The sequence below is a fragment of the Tachysurus vachellii genome, chromosome 5 (assembly GCF_030014155.1).
Source record: "Tachysurus vachellii isolate PV-2020 chromosome 5, HZAU_Pvac_v1, whole genome shotgun sequence".
In the NCBI taxonomy this organism is placed as follows: domain Eukaryota; kingdom Metazoa; phylum Chordata; class Actinopteri; order Siluriformes; family Bagridae; genus Tachysurus; species Tachysurus vachellii.
Window position 1 is genome coordinate 30317530 of NC_083464.1, and position 17973 is coordinate 30335502.

The 17973-nt window shown below is 38.5% G+C and overlaps 1 protein-coding gene across 3 annotated transcripts in view; it reads left to right on the plus strand.

Moving 5' to 3' along the window:
• The window catches only part of agap3 (ArfGAP with GTPase domain, ankyrin repeat and PH domain 3), a 131641-nt gene that overhangs the window by 70131 nt on the left and 43537 nt on the right, over positions 1-17973 (plus strand). For all 3 annotated transcript variants that reach the window (XM_060871068.1, XM_060871069.1, XM_060871067.1), the window contains exons 7-10: positions 729-856; positions 2421-2579; positions 8903-8986; positions 15646-15750. In XM_060871068.1, coding sequence (XP_060727051.1) covers positions 729-856; positions 2421-2579; positions 8903-8986; positions 15646-15750 — 476 coding nt within the window. The remainder of the gene's footprint in view (positions 1-728; positions 857-2420; positions 2580-8902; positions 8987-15645; positions 15751-17973) is intronic.

Consider the following 17973-nt stretch of genomic DNA (forward strand, 5'->3'; position numbering starts at 1 on the left):
TAAACTTCAACATAACTTGAGGTAACATGACACAATTTACTCCAGCTACATTCCAAAACTTTCCTAATCCCCACTGCTAACAGTAGCCTGCTAATTACCACTTGCTAACCTGACAGAATGTCTGGGAGGATTTTAAGTCACATAGATATTCGTAAGCTTCATTAATAAATCGACAGCTAGCTAGCAAACGCAAACCTTACAAAATTTCTGAGGGGATTTTAAGTCAAGTTGATATTCATAATGTTTGTTAGTAACTCTGTGCCATTATTACTACAAACACTAATCAGCTAGCTAACATGAACTAACCTGACAGAAAATTGACTTGACTATCGATAATTGAATATATTTTTAAGTGTTGGTAAAATTCAGTGTTCTCTTTAGCTGCCTAGCTGATATTTGTTACCCTGAAAGAATATATGAGAGGATTTTTGTTACTTAAACATTCATAATGTTCACTGGAAATTGTTGCCAGCTAGCTAGCATGTGCTAATCTGACAGAATATCTGGCAGGATCTAAGTCATATTTGAAAAAAATGTATCAGCTTTACAGCTAACACTAGCCGGCTGACTAACATTTTAAGATTTAGCATGTAATATTTCTAAGAATTAAATTCATAATCTTTGTTGCTAATCGGTTCTCTTGCTTGCCCTAACTTGCCGAGTATCTGAACTAGTAACACTAACCAGCTGACTAGCAGTGTTAACCTCATGCGCGTATGTGTCCGCAGTCGCTCAGAAAGTGGTGGCACTGAGGAAGAAGCAGCAGTTGGCCATCGGGCCGTGCAAATCCCTGCCAAACTCGCCTAGCCACACGTCTGTCCCCGCCGCTGCCATCCCCTCCGTACACCTCAACCAGGTAAGACGGGAAAATCATCTTGAACACACTCATGGCAGAAATGCTTATAGATATTACCATTTGTTTAGTACAGCATCTCGCATAAGTATTGTCCCCGCTTGAAGCGGTCGGAAAATTCAGCATAGTTGTCAGTTTAATATATTGTCGCTGTCGGGCGGAATCCTCGTATCTCCAAAACCATTACTTTTCAGGAAATTAAAAAAACGCCGTACCTTATCTGCAGTGCACAGGGTTTAGTCCGCGTTGCAGTGAATTGTCTTGCGCTAAATTCCTGTCCTCAGACGAGCACCAGAACTAGCGGGGGTCAAGATTTTTTTTCTTTGAGCCGTGTTTTGAAGACATTTACCTCAGAAGACGTGTTGAATCGTTGCGACTCTTCTTGAGGAGAAATATGCCGTGAAGCTCTCCCGCGGAGTAAGGAAGAGGTGGACAGTTGAAGTGTCCAATGGAGTTATGAGATTTGCGCTCAAGCTATTTTCAAGACTTTAGATTGGTTAATAACTTGTAAAAATAACAGACCCACGTGGGGACTGACCAATAGCATCGATATGTGAAAAAATATGAAATTGACCAAATTTGGACATACGGGGTTTCCGCCCGACAGCGACGATATGGTGAAGCATGGTGGTGGTAGGTGTAGGCTGTGAGACCAAACTGTGTGGAATCTATAGAAGATTCCAGGTGAAATCTTCAGTCAAAGCCGAATTATTGCCACCTTTTTATGGTAATGTGCAAAAGTAAAAGTAACAAGATTCAAGTAACAATATTTCTGTTCCAAAACTATTGGCACCCATAATAAAAACAAATGGAAATATGCGTCTTTCTTTTATTTTATTGCTTTTAATCACCACTACACTGTTGTTGACTTTTGCTTCATGTTTTGTGACGGAGGCAACAACACAGTAGATCAGAATTATTTCACACACAAAGAAAATGAATATTAACGAGGTATTAACTGACAAGCTTTTTTTTTTGTTTTCCCACGTGAGGAATAGGTTAACACGGCTGTGGATGGATTACTCAAGATAATAACCCCCGCATTAGCCTAAATCAACTAATCAATTGATTCTAAAACATCTAATCCTCGATCTAAATGTGTCTTTAACTTTATCAGACATTAGAGAAAGAGGCTCAGTCCAGAGAACAAAATAACCGCCAATCAATTTTTAATGTAATTAATATTAATCTCGCTTTTCTCATTGTGTCTCTCAATCTCTATCCTTCTCATTCGTTCACCTGGTTAATTTCTTTCTTCCTCCTGTTTTTCTTCCTACTCTCTATGTGTGTCTCTGCATCATGTTCTTACTGCTACTTCTTACTTACTATTTCTTGGTGTCTTCATTCTTTCTGTCTCATGGTCTTGGTCTTTCCTTCTCTGTCTGTTTCTTTCTTCTTCCATCTATCTCTCATTTTTCCCATCTTTGACTCTTTTTTTTTTTTGCCTTTCTTTCTATTCCTCTTTCTGCCTCTCTGCCTCTCTCTCTCTCTCTCTCTCATTCTCCCTGTCTCTCCCTGTCTCTCCCTCCCTCCCCCTCCCTCTCCCTCTCTCTCTCTCTCTCTCCAGGCTGCTAACGGAGGGGGTGCACCATTCAGTGACTACTCCTCCTCAGTGCCCTCCACCCCCAGCATGGGGCAGCGGGAGATGCGCATCGAGACCATCGCTGCCTCAAACACGCCCACGCCCATCCGCAAGCAGTCCAAACGCCGCTCCAACATCTTCACAGTAAGTATGAGGCAGCTGATGCAGAGCACCACACACTCGCACTACTGAGAGATAGAGAGGGAGAGAGATAGAGAGAAAGACAAAGACAGAGAAAGATATTGAGAGCTAGTCTCTTAACTGCAGGCCTCCAAACAGCTCCTTCGCTCCACATCAGTGCAATCACTATTAGCCCTTATGTTCTGTTCAGGTCAAAGTGTGAAGTGAACCAGTTCTGAATTTAATTAACTATTAATTATCGAGTTAATAATTCAATTAAAAGACAAATATTTAAGTTGATTTTATTTTTTGAAGAGACAAATTACATGATTCTGGATTATTGATACACAATGTTTTTATTTATTATTATTATTATTATTACTTCGGAACAGGGTGAAGTTTTTAACTAAACGCAAAATCTCGTTGAGAAAATGACTAGCGTTTAACCGCCAATTTGGATCAACCGTCTGCAGTGTAAACGCAATTTCATGCAATTCATATTCGACTCCTTTGACCGATCCGCTCTCTATTATTAATCCTGAATCGCTTCTTCGTATTCTCTCCTTCTTTCATATTCACCTAAATATCAGTTAAGAGCCGAGATAATAAATAATTCATGTTGGGACACAACACGTTCTTTCAAATCCTGAAACACAACGTGAGGGTTGATTAAGCAGCGATGACAGTGGACCTGTTTGGAGATCTGCATTTCAAGGTACTTTTTATTCGAGCACCAGAGGGAGCCACTGAGCTCAGTTTTACCAAAGCCCTCCTCGAAGCACATGCGAGCAAGCTTTCCAAAGCAAACACGTTAATCACTTACCGAGCAGTAGCAAATCATAGCGACTGGACTTGCCTCATCTCGAAGACGTTCCTCAATTTATATAAAGACGTAAAAAACATTTCCATAATTCCCAACATTTACGGGTCAGTTCCTTTCTGTTGAGACAACTAACTTAAAACAGAAGAAAAAAGCCCTAGTGATGGAGGGATTGTTTATAGCTGCTGCAACGTAAGTAGCAATTTGGTGGGTCTTAGACGTAAATGGCTAAAACGTACCACGCGTCGTAAACACAAAATAGAAATCGTTGAAAAATCGCTGTGGCTTTCAGGGTGGGATCAGTAACACATCTCCACCACATTACTGAGTATTTTCCATTAACATCCAACAAACAGGTTCCGTCCCAAACTGTGGAACCCTTGGAACTTTTAGAAGAACTGGAACAGCTGCAGGTACTGCGTCGTCATGACAATCTCTATCAGACAAAATTAATAATCATTTTCGATAAGATTTTGACCGAACAAAGCAAAACTTTGTGAGAACGTTCTAAACACAACGTGTTTGTAAAACCTGCACGTGAGGTACTGCTAAGAAAAGGAAATATAGGAAACGAGCTTAAACAAACGTAAACAAAACAAGACAGTATTTCTGCTTCTTTGCGCTTTTTGTGCATGTTTGATTAAAAAAAAAAAATTAAATCAACGTCTATGCAAAATGAGAAATACAAAGCACAATGTTGGTTTTAATTGCACAAACCAGACTGTTTTGACTTTTTTCCTCCTTCCCCCTCCCTTCGTTTGTCTGTATATTGTGTCGCACTAGCCCCAACCCTGAGTACCATTAGGTCTCGTTGGCGCCAATGTCGAGAAGCTACATAACCATACAGCTCAAGTACACTAGTACTGGCCTGGTGGTCCAATGGAAAAGCTTTTTCTGGTGAAAAAAAAAAATACTTTGTGGAATGGAAAAAAGGCCCAAAGATGATGTACCAAGTCCAGTTGCTCTGAATTACGACTGCTAGAACGTTTCTTCAGACGTTTGAATAATTACAGAAAGGCTAGAACTGATGATATGGGATGAGGAAAAAGGGCGAATTGTTTTGCTTCACAGCCGCTTTGTTTCCTTTTCTTTCTTCGATACTCCGGAGCCCTTTTACCTTTCCACGTTAAACTGTTTAAAATGTTTTTAATACAAAGGGAAAGGTTTCCTAGACACATTGCATGTTGCAAAGTTTTCTCTTTAAGAAAGCATCTTTCACTTTGCCCCGCCCCCTCCCCTTCCTGCCACAGCGTCAAATCAACCAATCAACGCCAAGTCCCTCCCCCCACCCTTTTCTTCTCACTTTTAACAGACGTTCGCCTAGCGGGCTTTCTGCTGGAGGAAAAGACAGGGACACACTTTTGCTAGCACCCTGTTCATCCCCCAGTCAAGACCAGCCCCAGTCCATTCAGGCCCAACCCCTCTCCCACCTGTCCTCCAATCAGAAGGCCCCTGGAGGATGATTGGCGGCTCTTGTGCTAGCTCCCCTGTCCTGTTTTCTCCCTCCCTCCCTTGATAGGTAGTGTCAAACCCTGTGCCCGCGGAGCCGAAGCACGCTACCTACCCCGTCTGGGTGCCTGAGTGGCCGAGCGAACGCAAGTTCCAACTCATGACCTTCTGAGGAGCAGCGACATGGAGGGGGGGAGGGAAAAGGGGAGGTAGGGAGTGAAAAGGGAAAAAAAACAGGGGGGATGCAAGGTCTCTGACTTCCATTCCAGCGACAAAAGATTCCAGCGCAACTGGAGGAGAGAAGCGCGTACCATGCAAGAATCACGACCCCTGCATCGCTGGTGATTCAGTGGTGGTCACCGATTGGGAGTTTCTGCCTACAGGGATGACTCTCCATCCTGTCAAACTACCTATTCATCCATCCATCCATCCACCCATCCATCCATCCAGCTATCCATCTTATTTTTTTGTTGTTTTTTTTTGGTATTTTTATTGATGTTTCAAATTTGATTACACTTCTTTCACAGCTGCACTTAAAAGAGTGGCCTTATTAAGATCTCATACACTTTTTATTTGCATTTACGACTAAGAAAAGACGAGCTGTCAAAATCTATGCTCTTTTCATTAGATGCGAAAAACCTGGTGCGGTCTCAATAGGTCGAGGGAGAAAAAAAAAACGGTACAGTTCAGGGTACAGCTTATTTGTACCTTTTGGTATTTTGAATATCCGTTTGAATCGACAACTATGCTGGAAGGAACGGTACATAATTATTACTGCAGAAACACACTGTAATTAGTTCAAATTGTACTGTAATTTATTGAAGATGCATAATTAATTGCTGCACATATTAATCGCTGATATCTAATTCTTTTAATTGGTCCTGTAACTTACTATAACCGGTCATGTAACTTACTATAACGTGGCAGCATCGAGGTGTGGGTGGGGGTGTGTGTGGGGGTGTGAGAGAAGTATCAGTCCTGCTCCAACAACCACATAATAAATGACAGTATTTAAAGAACTGATCTGCTGAGGGAAGTAATTTATAGTCCATAATTAATGCTGGTACTTATTAAGTATAATTAAATTTAGAACTGAATCTTTATGAGCAGTAAATTGCTTACAGTATCATTTGTACCTGGGGAAGTAGAATGTTTGCATCAGTGCTTTAACATATACATATAGAACAAATTTAATTTCCATAGGTGAATCAGACCGAGACCTAAAAGCTAAATGAAGTTGATGGTTTTGATTATTAGATTATTTATTCAGTCCACCGGGTCCACCCCCCACCCCCACCACCCACAATTATGAACATTGGTCATGTTCCATCCCTCCATCACCTGTGTGCGAGTGTGTGTGTGTGCGCGAGTGTGTGTGTGATGTGATATTTCTGCCGCTAGATGTCAGCAAAAGACACCAATAGTCACTCAGTGCTTCCATGGTACTTAAGGAACCGCCACCAATACGTTCCTCATTGGTACGACGTCATTTCTGTGTGAAAGTAGAGGTGGAAATGGGGAAAGGGGTTCTCGTCCTTTTGTTATTATTATTTTTTTTTCAATATACTTATTTCTTTGTGAAACTTTTCTCATCTGTCATTTCACTCCTTGAGCCTTCTCATCGGTTCATTATTCATCTTCTTATCCTTCATATTTTTTTCCTCTTCCAGGCCTTAAAAAAAATTAATAAAAAAAAAAAAATAAAAAAAAAATAATTCACACAAACAAAAAAAAAAAAAGCAGGAAAGTACTGGAAGAGTGGGACGTGATTTGTCCCGTGACTATTTGCAGTCTCTTTTCCACGCTCCCTCAACAAAAAAGGGCTCCTTTTGCAGAACCCTTTGACAGGCCCTTGTGTGTCAGCGTGACGACTACATTTTCTTCACCACACACACACACACACACACACACACACACACACACACACACAAGCATGCTGCTTTACCCTTGGTGTCCTTCTCCCTGTCTCCTGTTCCCTATGCACTGTGGGTAATGCATCATGGTTTTCCTGGACATGTCCCATGCCAGACACTCGTAAAGACTCTTTACACTTTAAATGTACAAACTTCATTCAATCACATCGAACTGATTCGGCTTGAGGCCCCTCCCCTTTCCACGTATCCGACCGCTTTCTCGTTTCTCCTCGGACGCTTTTTAACCCCAACAAGAACTGAACTCATAACATCACGATGCCTTTTTTTGCCGCAAGCAAGGACTCTAAAAGACGTGCCAAGATACTATCTGTTTGTTTTGCGTTTCCTTTCCTTTCCTTTTCTTTTCTTTTTTTGTTCTTGCCCTGCTTTCTCTATACTTTTCCTTTTGGATCGGTTTAACCTTGTCTCGTTTGCAAAAGTAGACGATGTGAGTAATGCAATATTACTGAGAACGGACAGGGGGAAAGTTTTTCACACTCCTCTTTTGGATGCTGGTGACAAAGTCGTCTGGAAATGAACGCAAACATAATAGGATTATATATATAAATATATATATTAGGCATGAAGTCGTGCGTCCGAACTCAGATCCAGCCGAAATGTAATGCCAACTGTGATCAATGAGGCATTGCAGGGTTTTTATGTATTGTTTTGTTTTGATTTTTTTTTCCCTACAGACTTTGTTCACATGCACTTAAGCTGGAGTGTGAAAAAAAACAAACAAACAAAAAAAAAACTTATGAAGGCCTTCATAAAGCAGCATAGGGATTACAAATTGAGAAATAAAATGTTGTGGATTGCACTGATTTGTATGAATGTAGTGTCTAATCGAGTATCTTTTTTTTTTTTTTTTTTTTTTTCTTTTTTTTTTCGTTCATATTTTATTTATTAACTGTTTACTCAGAAAGCTGTGGAAGGATAAACTGTTACAGTCATTTCTATGACCATGATAATAACAGATGAAAAAAAAAGTTATAGACTGCCGTATATCTTGTATGGAAATTTATTTACCAATGGTATTCAATAGAAAGTATATTCTATAGATATATGAGTATATCTATTAAAGGAACAACAAAAAAAAAATAACAGCGCCTCTGTCATCCTCGTCGGAACTGCACCGTGTGGTTCGGCCTGCCGATTCTTTCCAAGTGAACCTGTGATTTGATTTGTATGGTGTCTGTACATAATATATATATATATATATATATATATATATATATATATATATATATATATATATATATATATATATATATATATGAAACCAAAAAAAAAAGGTAAATAAAATTTTAAAAATTAACTTGCTTGTGTTGCGTGTGCTTGGACTCTTGTTTCCTCTTTTGAAATTCCCAGTCTTCATTTTGCGAATGAGCGTCTTTCATCTCGTTTGTCTGGTGTGTGTGAGGACTCATAACGTGTGTATGCAATCATACGTTTTTCTGGGGAGGTTCTGCATTCCTGTAATGTTTTGATATAAATATAAAATCTAACAATTAACCTACTTCTTAACCTTTTTGCTCCTTTTTCCAGGGATGTTTTCAGGATCCAGCACTAACATTATATATATATATATAATTTTACTTTTTTTTTTTTTTATCCCTAATCTTGATGCTGAAACATTTTTTTAAAAAGTGTTTTTTTTTTTTTTTTTTTTTTTGGTTGTTATTCTAACCCTAACCTTGTTACTTCATTGATTGTTTTTGAAAGTTTCTAGCAGATTTTCAGGGCTGTTGACAGGAAGACACCTTTAGAGAAGACGTGGTGTAAATTCTTTTAATTGATTTTATTTATGAATGTGTTTCTCCGGTTTGTTATGGAATATGATGATAAATTAATAGGTGCCAAAACTTTTGAAGTGTTATATGTCTGAGTATATAATTGTTATGTGTGTGTGTGTGTCTTGTCTGTGTGTAATTTGTGTATTTCTATACTGCACGCTCAGTGTGCTGCTGTCTGTTGCGCTGTTTGGCTTGTGCGCGCTTTTTCTTTCTTTATTTCTTTTTTCTTTTTTTTCTTTTTTTTTTTTTTTGCCCCCTCTTTCATCCACACACCCCATCACAGATTTACATTACACCTGCCACTTTCACGTCCACATCTTCAGGTGGGTTTTTGTGTCGAGCTGATCGACTCGTTTTGTTTCTTTGCAGTCGCGGAAAGCCAGTGAGCAGGCAAAGAGCGCTGAGTGTAAAACAGACAGCATAGGCAGTGGGAGGGCCATTCCCATCAAACAGGTGAGTGCACTTTACCTCACACATCTCGTACCGCATGCCGGTAAGTAACGCACTCAACACACACCAAACTAAAATGTATGTATTTATTTATTTATCTAGCAGCTGGTCAAATTTATCTGGAATATGAATAAAAATATGACAGTGAACTGATGGATCCAAGCTCCCATTTTACAAATATCAGGTACAAATTCAACATCGGTGTCAAATTTTGTAAAAACGATACTTTGTAATGTAGAAATGAGTTTTAATTCAATGGCCTTTCTCTTCCTGGCCACTGGAGGGCAGTGCAGTGTCAGATTACAAGGTGTCAGGAGTTCCTCTGTAGCCAAAGGATGGTAGTGCAGTGTCACATTACATAGAGTCATAGGTTTCTGGGTGGCCATTGGATGGTAGCGCAGTGTCAGATTGCAAGGAGAGTCGGGTTTCTCCGTGGTAAATGTATGATAGTGTAGTGTCAGATAACAAGGAGCCTTGAGTTCCTCTAGAGCTATTGGATGGTAGGATGGGGTCAGTTTGTGAGTAGTCAGGAGTTCCTTGGTGTCCACTGGATGGTAGAACAGTGTCAGATTACAAGTAGTCATTAGTTTGTCTCTAGCATTTGGATGGAAGTACTGTACGGGGTCAGGTTGCAAGGATTCAGGAGTTCCTTGGTGTCTACTGGATGGTAGTACAGTTTCGGATCATGTGGAGTCACTGTTTTGTTTTGTTTTGTTTTTTTTGGTGTCCACTGGATGGTAGAACTGTGTCAGATTACAAGAAGTCAGGAGTTCCTTGGTGTCTACTAGATGGTAGTACATTGTCGGATCATGTGGAGTCTGTTTTTTTTTTGTTTTTTTTGGAGTCCACTGGATGGTAGAAGAATGTAAGTTTACAAGAAGTCAGGAGTTCCTCTATAGCTACTGGAAGGTAGTACAAGGTCAGATTGCAAGGAGTAAGGAGTTCCTTGGTGTACACTGGATGGTAGTACCGTGTCGGATCATGTGGAGTCATCTTTTTTTTTTTGGTGTACTCTGGATGGTAGCACAGTGCAAGTTTACAAGAAGTCAGGAGTTCCTTGGTGTCCACTGGTTGGTAGTACAGTGTCGGATCATGTGGAGTCACCATTTTCTTTTGGTGTCCACTGGATGGTAGAACAGCGTCAGATTACAAGAAGTCAGGAGTTCCTCTATAGCTACTGGACGGTAGTACAAGGTCAGATTACAAGAAGTCAAGAATTCCTTGGTGTCCACTGGTTGGTAGTACAGTGTCAGATAACAATGAGTCAGGAGTTCATCAGTAGCCACTGGATGGTAGTAAATTCCCACATTATATGACATCAGGACTTCCTCAGTAACCACCAGAGGGTAGTTCAGGGTCAGATTCCAAAGAGTCTCTAGCATCTTGCTGGCCAATGAATGGTAGTACGGTGTCAGATTAGAAGGAGTCAGGAGTTCTTGTATACCCATCGGATGGCAGTATGGGGACTGATTTCAAGAACCTCCTGACTACTTTGAATGGTAGTGCAGTGTCTAATTACAAGGAAGCAGGGTGACCAATGGATGGTAGTACTTGGTCTAATTACAAGGAGTAACAAGCTCGTTGGTAATGCAGTGTAAAATTATAAGGCGTCAGGAGGTCCTTGGTGGCCACTGGATGGTGGTACAGTGTCAGATTCAGAAGTCAGGAGTTCCTGAATCTGCTGCACAGCTGTTTCAAGATGAGTGCTGAGCTTGTCAACAGGGAACGAGGTAAACATGTGGCACTGAAACACCTGGCAGGTGCAACACATCCTGATTGCGGCTTTTAAGGGGCTCGGATTAAAAAAACATTCAAATCACTGACAGCCTCGCACAAATCACACACAACATAGACTTTTATTTACCTCTGACTACACAACAGGGGAAAAATACGAGTAATTGATTTTTAAACCGCTTTACCTATAGATCAGGTATTTTACTATTCAGACCAAGTCAAATCTTTCACTGTCTGTGCACAGACAACAGCTATACAAGAGATGATGGATAGATGTTTAATGCTTTTACCTGTGAGTGTGTAGCTGCTTACAAAAAAGTTGTTACCATTAGCGCTAGCATTTGCAAAGTATCTCCCATGTAATTTGTTGGAATTGCCAATAAATTGGTTAGATCTTCCTCAGACCATTAATTCACCATTGGGATATTAATTTTGCTGTTGTTGTTGTTTTTTTTATTTTTTATTTTAGCAATAATTTTCAGAATCACACTTGAGTTGCTTGTAGGGTTGTCATGGCAACAAAATTACATTGCTACCAAGGCTGTGGCATCACAGAGAATTGGTTTTAAACCACCATCAACTGATGGATCTGCCCAGTTTTGGGCTTTTTAGAGGTTTGGAGAACTGTTTGATATGGTTTGAACACCGTTTGAACTAGAACCAGATGCGGTACCTTCTCTATCTCTATGTATTTATCTATCCTTTTATCTATCTATTTTATCTCCAACCTTCTGTCATTTCTAACACCTATATCATTTCATGGGACCTTTTTTGTGACCCGAGCAGCCACACAATGCAAACAAGATTAATGGTAACCACCTCCGTCCTTGCCGAGTTCCTCTATCCACCCTGAAGTTGATTATTTTCCAATAAAAGCATGTTCTGATGTGTTTTTAATTCCTTTTATCCATCAGCAGTTTGCCAATGAGTCCCATTTTTATTTAATAAAGTACAGCATGTCATCATATTTTTTAAAATTCATTAGTTAGTTCTCATTATTTATTACTGTATCTTATACTGTATATCTGTTATATATTTTGTCCAAGAAAGCACAACCTGTAACCTGCTTTGTATCCTGAAGATGACAGAAACCTCGCAGTAGATCGATGTGTGATAATCACCTTACAGGAAATTTCACCATAACAACAAACATCTCTTCTTTGTTAAATAACAACACTTTCTTGAATGGGTCATCATTAACCTCGGATTTCGTGGCGCAGCTGCAACTGACGCCGCTGTAATAGTTTGGTTGCTATAGAAACGATAACCTAGTAATTGTGAAAGCAAACCTGTAGTGGAAGAAGTAAAGATTTATTTATTTATTTTTAAGAGGAAAGGTTCTGTTGGGCTTCAGTAGTACGGTACGTATTAGTTGAACTCATCACGTGATATTAATCATCTATACACTAAAAGCATTACACCAATGAAACATTTGACAAGGAGGTCAGAAGTTCTTCCCAGTGCTTACCCCAGGCCTTTTCCCTACCACTGTATATCAATTACACTCATCCTTTCAAGATAATCCCTCTTAAGAAGTGTCATTGTACGCGGTGGGACTGCTTTGAGCCGCCAGAAAAAGAGAGATGAGAGAGAGAAAGAGAGAAGGTGGTCATGGTGGGACACCTTTCAATGGGCCTGATTGCTCGGCCAGTCAAATGCACAATCGGGAAGATCAAAGTGCCAATGGGACTATAATTGCCTCCCACTGGGCAAATTACACACTTTGGGCTAAATCTCACCACCCCATCCCCCTCCCCCAAACTCACCACACACACACCCATCTGTAAAAATGGTAAATAAGGCCAACAAAGCTCAGGGGCGACACGGAAAAGCTGTCAACACTGAGCTTTTGTGCTTATCACCAGTAAGAGCCCAGCTCTCCTCCCCTCTCCTTCCCTCTCTCCTCCTCTCTCCTTTCCTCTCTCCTCCTCTCTTCTTTCCTCTCCCTCTCTCTGTCTCCTGGCAGGATGTAAACACTTTTTATTTGGGCCGTAAGAGAAGAAAAGTGCGCGCTCTGGTTTGTTTACAATGAACAATAATTGAATACACGTAAATAAAAGAATATTCATGAAAATAATTTAATGTAGTTGTCTTAAGGATAATTAGATCATCTCTCAGAGCAAAGACCATTTATTGATGCAGATTTACTTAATGTGAGTAATTTATTTATTTTCTTGTATCATTAAGAGACTGCACAATAATAATAATAATAATAATAATAATAATAATAATAATAATAATAATGAAAAACATGAACTTGTATAAAAAACACATTTTCAGTTAACGTGGCGGTTTCATCTGATATAAAATATTTATCTATAAAAATATAAAGTTTGTTGGATTGTTTTTTTTTTGTATTTTGTATGTTTTTTTATATATTTATTTTTCCTTTTTTTTTTTTCTTCTTTTAAAGGTTTTTATTTGGGGTCTGTTTTTTTTGTTTGTTTGTTTTTTGTCTGTTTTCTTGTTTATTCATTTTACTGGGTTTATTTATTTATTTATTTATTTATTTTTGTGTTGTGTTGTGTTTATACTGGATAATATACAGGAACATCGGAATATACCGGAATATAATGGACACGTACAATATTAAGGATATTAAACATGTCCAGAATAATTTATTGTGATATTTGAACACGTGTCTACGATAAACAATATCCGATTATCACGTCTCATGTATTTATATTGTAGGATTTTTAACAAGCTCAGGTGAGGTTTAAAAATAAATAAATAAAAAGATAAATAAACAAACAAACAAATAAATAAATAAATAAAAGCACCTTGTCCACAGAGAAGGAAGTAAACATGTGGCACTAAAAGCACCTGGCAGGTGCATCACATCCTGATTGGGGCTCTTCACACTGCACAGCCTTCTGTCGAGCATATTGACGTTCAGTTAAATCAGAATAAAAGTATTCATGTTTCTTTTTTTCTGTTTTTTTTTGTTTTTTTTTACACATTTGTTTTAACAAAAATAACTTGGGGTTAAAAGAGATAAGGAAAGGGGTCAACTGTTAGAATGTGTTAACATTTTACAATTTTACATGTAAAACATTAACATCAGCTCATGTGCTTTCACACCATTTAAAAAAAAAAAAGAAAAGTTTTTAAAAACGTGGCTTTATCGCAGAAAACGATTCGCTGTTTCATCACAATACAGATGTTCTATAGCCGTGCGGTTTTTACGGCTTCGCTACTCCTGTGAAAAATAAATGTATGACTGAATGTTAATCTTAATCCCTTCCTAACGTTAGCAGACTGAAGTTTAAACGCTCCGGAGAAAGCCGATGTAGCCGTGACGGCTATATTATAGCGATTGTGTGTTATTTAGCATTAAATGTGTCAGGAGGTCAGGAGAAGAATGGAGAGATCAGTGGTGTGATGTGAGGATTAGGTGTGATTGTGTGATAAACACCCTAATGCCCAGTTGACCTCGGGTCGACTCCTAATGAGCAGTTCCTGTGAGTCGACCCCCTTCCTGGCCTGTTAAAACAGCTAAGCTGCACACACACACACAGAGTCACTTGAAGTGTTAAACAGCACATGAAATCTGCCCTAATCCCCCTGATTAGTCCTCAGACCCCCCTCACACTTGCGTTTGGCCCCCTCAGGCTAGTGGCCTTGCTTTGTTTGTCCTGGTGAGCCGAGAAGGAGATAAGAGAACAATCCAGTGGCTTTGAAGAAGCTCAGATCACACAGGCTAATCCCGAGCTCGCAAAGGTCTGCTTGAGTTCAGCGCCGCCACGGCAGGCTCATGCATACAGAGGCAGAGTCGACACAAATAGGATTTAGGATTTAGCCTTCATTTTGGATTGAGTTCAGGGGGATTGATATGTGCATGAGGAAGAGAAGCAGTTCGAGGTGAATAGTGCATCTACTAATAATCAAAAGAACAGGAATAATAATAATACAAAAGGAAAACAGAAGTAATCGTAAAAAACAAGTTCAAAGCACAGAATTCAAGAAGAAATCTTCTTTACAGAATTACAGATTAATTCATGAAAATAGATTTTAATGAAAAAAACAAGGGTAAAACCGAAGAAATTGTAACGTCTGGGGGAAAAAATGAAAAAAGAACAGAAAAAAATCTTTTAGGAGGAAAATAACGATAAGATAAGGCAGAACTCAACGCAAAAATATTTGTTTTATAGAATAGAAATGAAATGATAAAAGTAAAAAAAAATTGAAAACAGAAAAAAATTCAGCTACAATTGGGGAAAAAAAACAACAGCATGAAATTCATTTGAAAGGGAGAAAAAATTACCAAATGGAAAAAAATAATAATGTTTAGAATTTTAGGAAGATTTTTAGAAACAAAAATGTCTTTAGCTGCTTTATAAAATTAGACGGTCGACTTATATTTTTGGTGTCATTTTTGAAGACGTAAAGTTAAAATCCTAAATTTGATAATACGTTAGAGCCCTGTCAGAAAGAATTATTTAAACATCTACATTTTATTTAAAGAATATGTACATTGTCACATTTACTCTCGTATTTGGAAGCTTTTGTGAAGAATAACGGCAAACGTAAATCCTTTGGTTGCCAATCATTATGAATCTACATTTACATCATTTGGCAGACACCCTTATCCAGAGCGACTTACATTATCTCTTTTTTATACAGCTTTTTTATACATTGAGGGTTAAGGGCCTTGCTCAGGGCCCCAACAGTGGCAGATTGGTGGACCTGGGATCGAACTCACAACCTTCCGATTAATAGCCTAACACCTTAACCACTAGGCTACCACATGTCCCTACTTTTAATCTACTCGTTAGAAACCACACTTGTTGAATGCAGAATTTATCCTGAATATTGATGTTTTTCATTTTTATTTAACTACAAACCCTTGGTGTTTTTTTTTTTTGTTTTGTTTTGTTTTTGTTTTTTTTCTACTGAATTTAAAATTTGTGTTGGTTTGCTTCCCGCAGGGCATTCTGCTAAAGAGGAGCGGCAAGTCGCTAAATAAAGAGTGGAAAAAGAAGTATGTGACGTTGTGCGACAACGGCGTCCTCACCTATCATCCTAGCTTACACGTGAGTGATGTGCACTTCCTGTCCAGACCTTCACGTGTATGATATTTTTGATGCATTCGATTATAATATTTTGAATAGAATAACGTTCGGAACGACTGAAAAGCAGCGTCTTCTTAGTACGTTGTTTTTTCCACGAGTACAAACTTTCCTATGTTGTTTTTTTTTTTTAAAGTGTTTTTTTCCTTTGGAATTTCGTTTATTCAGTTTCACTGCAAAAATAAATGCAAGCTAATCTGCATAGTTACTCAACAGTTGCACTTTCTCTAAATGAATCAGAAATTTTTAACTTAAATTGCACTTTTTCTAAATTAACAATATAAACAATAAAAATAACCGTTTTATTTTATTACTAGATTACAATTTTTTAATTGTTAACCTATGACATTTTCAATACATTAGTTCCTCTTGTCCCTCCTTATGAAGTCCTTACGACAAAAAATGTTACTCTTTTTTTTTTTTTTTTTTTTTTTTTCCCCCCCCATCAAGAAACCCCAAAAGATTTGGAGAACTGGAGACTCCTTCCATAAACGATAGTCTTAGACATTTGCCAGGTTTCTTGTACGTGGAGCTCTTAAGATTGGAAGCTTTTCAGCTACTTAAAAAAGTTTCCTTTCTATTAGGGGATAGTGACTGAAAATACTGACTGGAACCAGAGCATAATTGCATTTGACAGACTTCATAGTAATAAAAAAAGTAATAATAAATCAACAAATAAATAATAAAAACACTATTAATTAAATAAAACAATCAATAAAAAAAAGACTGTGTACAATATAACAAACAATACATTCATATATACGGGGGGCACGGTGGCTTAGTGGTTAGCACGTTCGCCTCACACCTCCAGGGTTGGGGGTTCGATTCCTGCCTCCGCCTTGTGTGTGTGGAGTTTGCATGTTCTCCCCGTGCCTCGGGGGTTTCCTCCGGGTACTCCGGTTTCCTCCCCCGGTCCAAAGACATGCATGGTAGGTTGATTGGCATCTCTGGAAAATTGTCCGTAGTGTGTGATTGTGTGAGTGAATGAGAGTGTGTGTGTGTGTGCCCTGTGATGGTTTGGCACTCCATCCAGGGTGTATCTTGCCTTGATGCCCGATGACGCCTGAGATAGGCACAGGCTCCCCGTGACCCGAGGTAGTTCGGATAAGCGGTAGAAGATGAATGAATGAATGAATGAACATTCATATATAAAAGTGGAACTACAAAAAAAACACAATTTAATGTTAATTAAAAAATATTTTTTATAATTTCATGTTTAACATTTAATATTTTTAGCTCAAACTTTTTTAAAAATTCAGTTAACATCTTATATTTTTAACTCTAAAATACTGTTTTTTTATACTTTCGTATGTTAAACATATAAAATGAATAAAAGAAACAAATTGAAAAAAAGAAGAAATTTGTAATGAACATTTATTACTTTTACCTTATTATGTTATGTTAAACATGAAATTATGGAAACATAAAACGAAATTTCAATGTTAGAAAATAAAACAAATTTTCAGAAAAACAAAAACAAATTTTCAGTTAACATCTAATACCTTTAACTTTAAAACTGAAAATTCTGATAATAAACCACAGATTTGTCAGCCTCCTTTGATTAGCTAGCAGCGTATAAAATAGCACTTGATGCAGCGCCGCCTTTTATTTTTTTATTTATTTTTTTTTTACCATAAAACTAGTAAATGTGTAAAAAAAAAAATCATATGGAGCTCAGTAGATATTGTACCACTTAAGAGACCCATAATGACTGACAAGGTGACCGAACATAAAGATGTGTGGATAAAATGAACACACATGATTCAGTGTTAAACTCTCATCACTAGTGGAGCGACTCAGAGTCTGAGTCATGAAATCATCATTTTCAGTTTGAGAACATGTGCAGAAAAAAAAAAAATAGCGAGATCGTCTCTCGAATCGGCAGAGAAGTACTGTACGCGGCAGGCGGCTTTCGGCTCGAGCGTCGTTACTTTGCGTGGAAGCTATTAGCATCTGGACACCTGTGGCTCATTCTTCCACACAAGTTCCATGAGTTACTCACACCATTTAACTGCAGTGTGGGTGCAGAGAGAGAGAGCGAGAGAGCGAGAGAGAAAGAGAGACAGAAACTGTTTAATTTTGCATTGCAGCCAACAGAGCCGTCCCACAATCCCCTTCTGTTAATTCTGTCTGCTACATCAATTAAATTGTTTGCAGAAACTAATTGAATATGGCTTAATCACACAT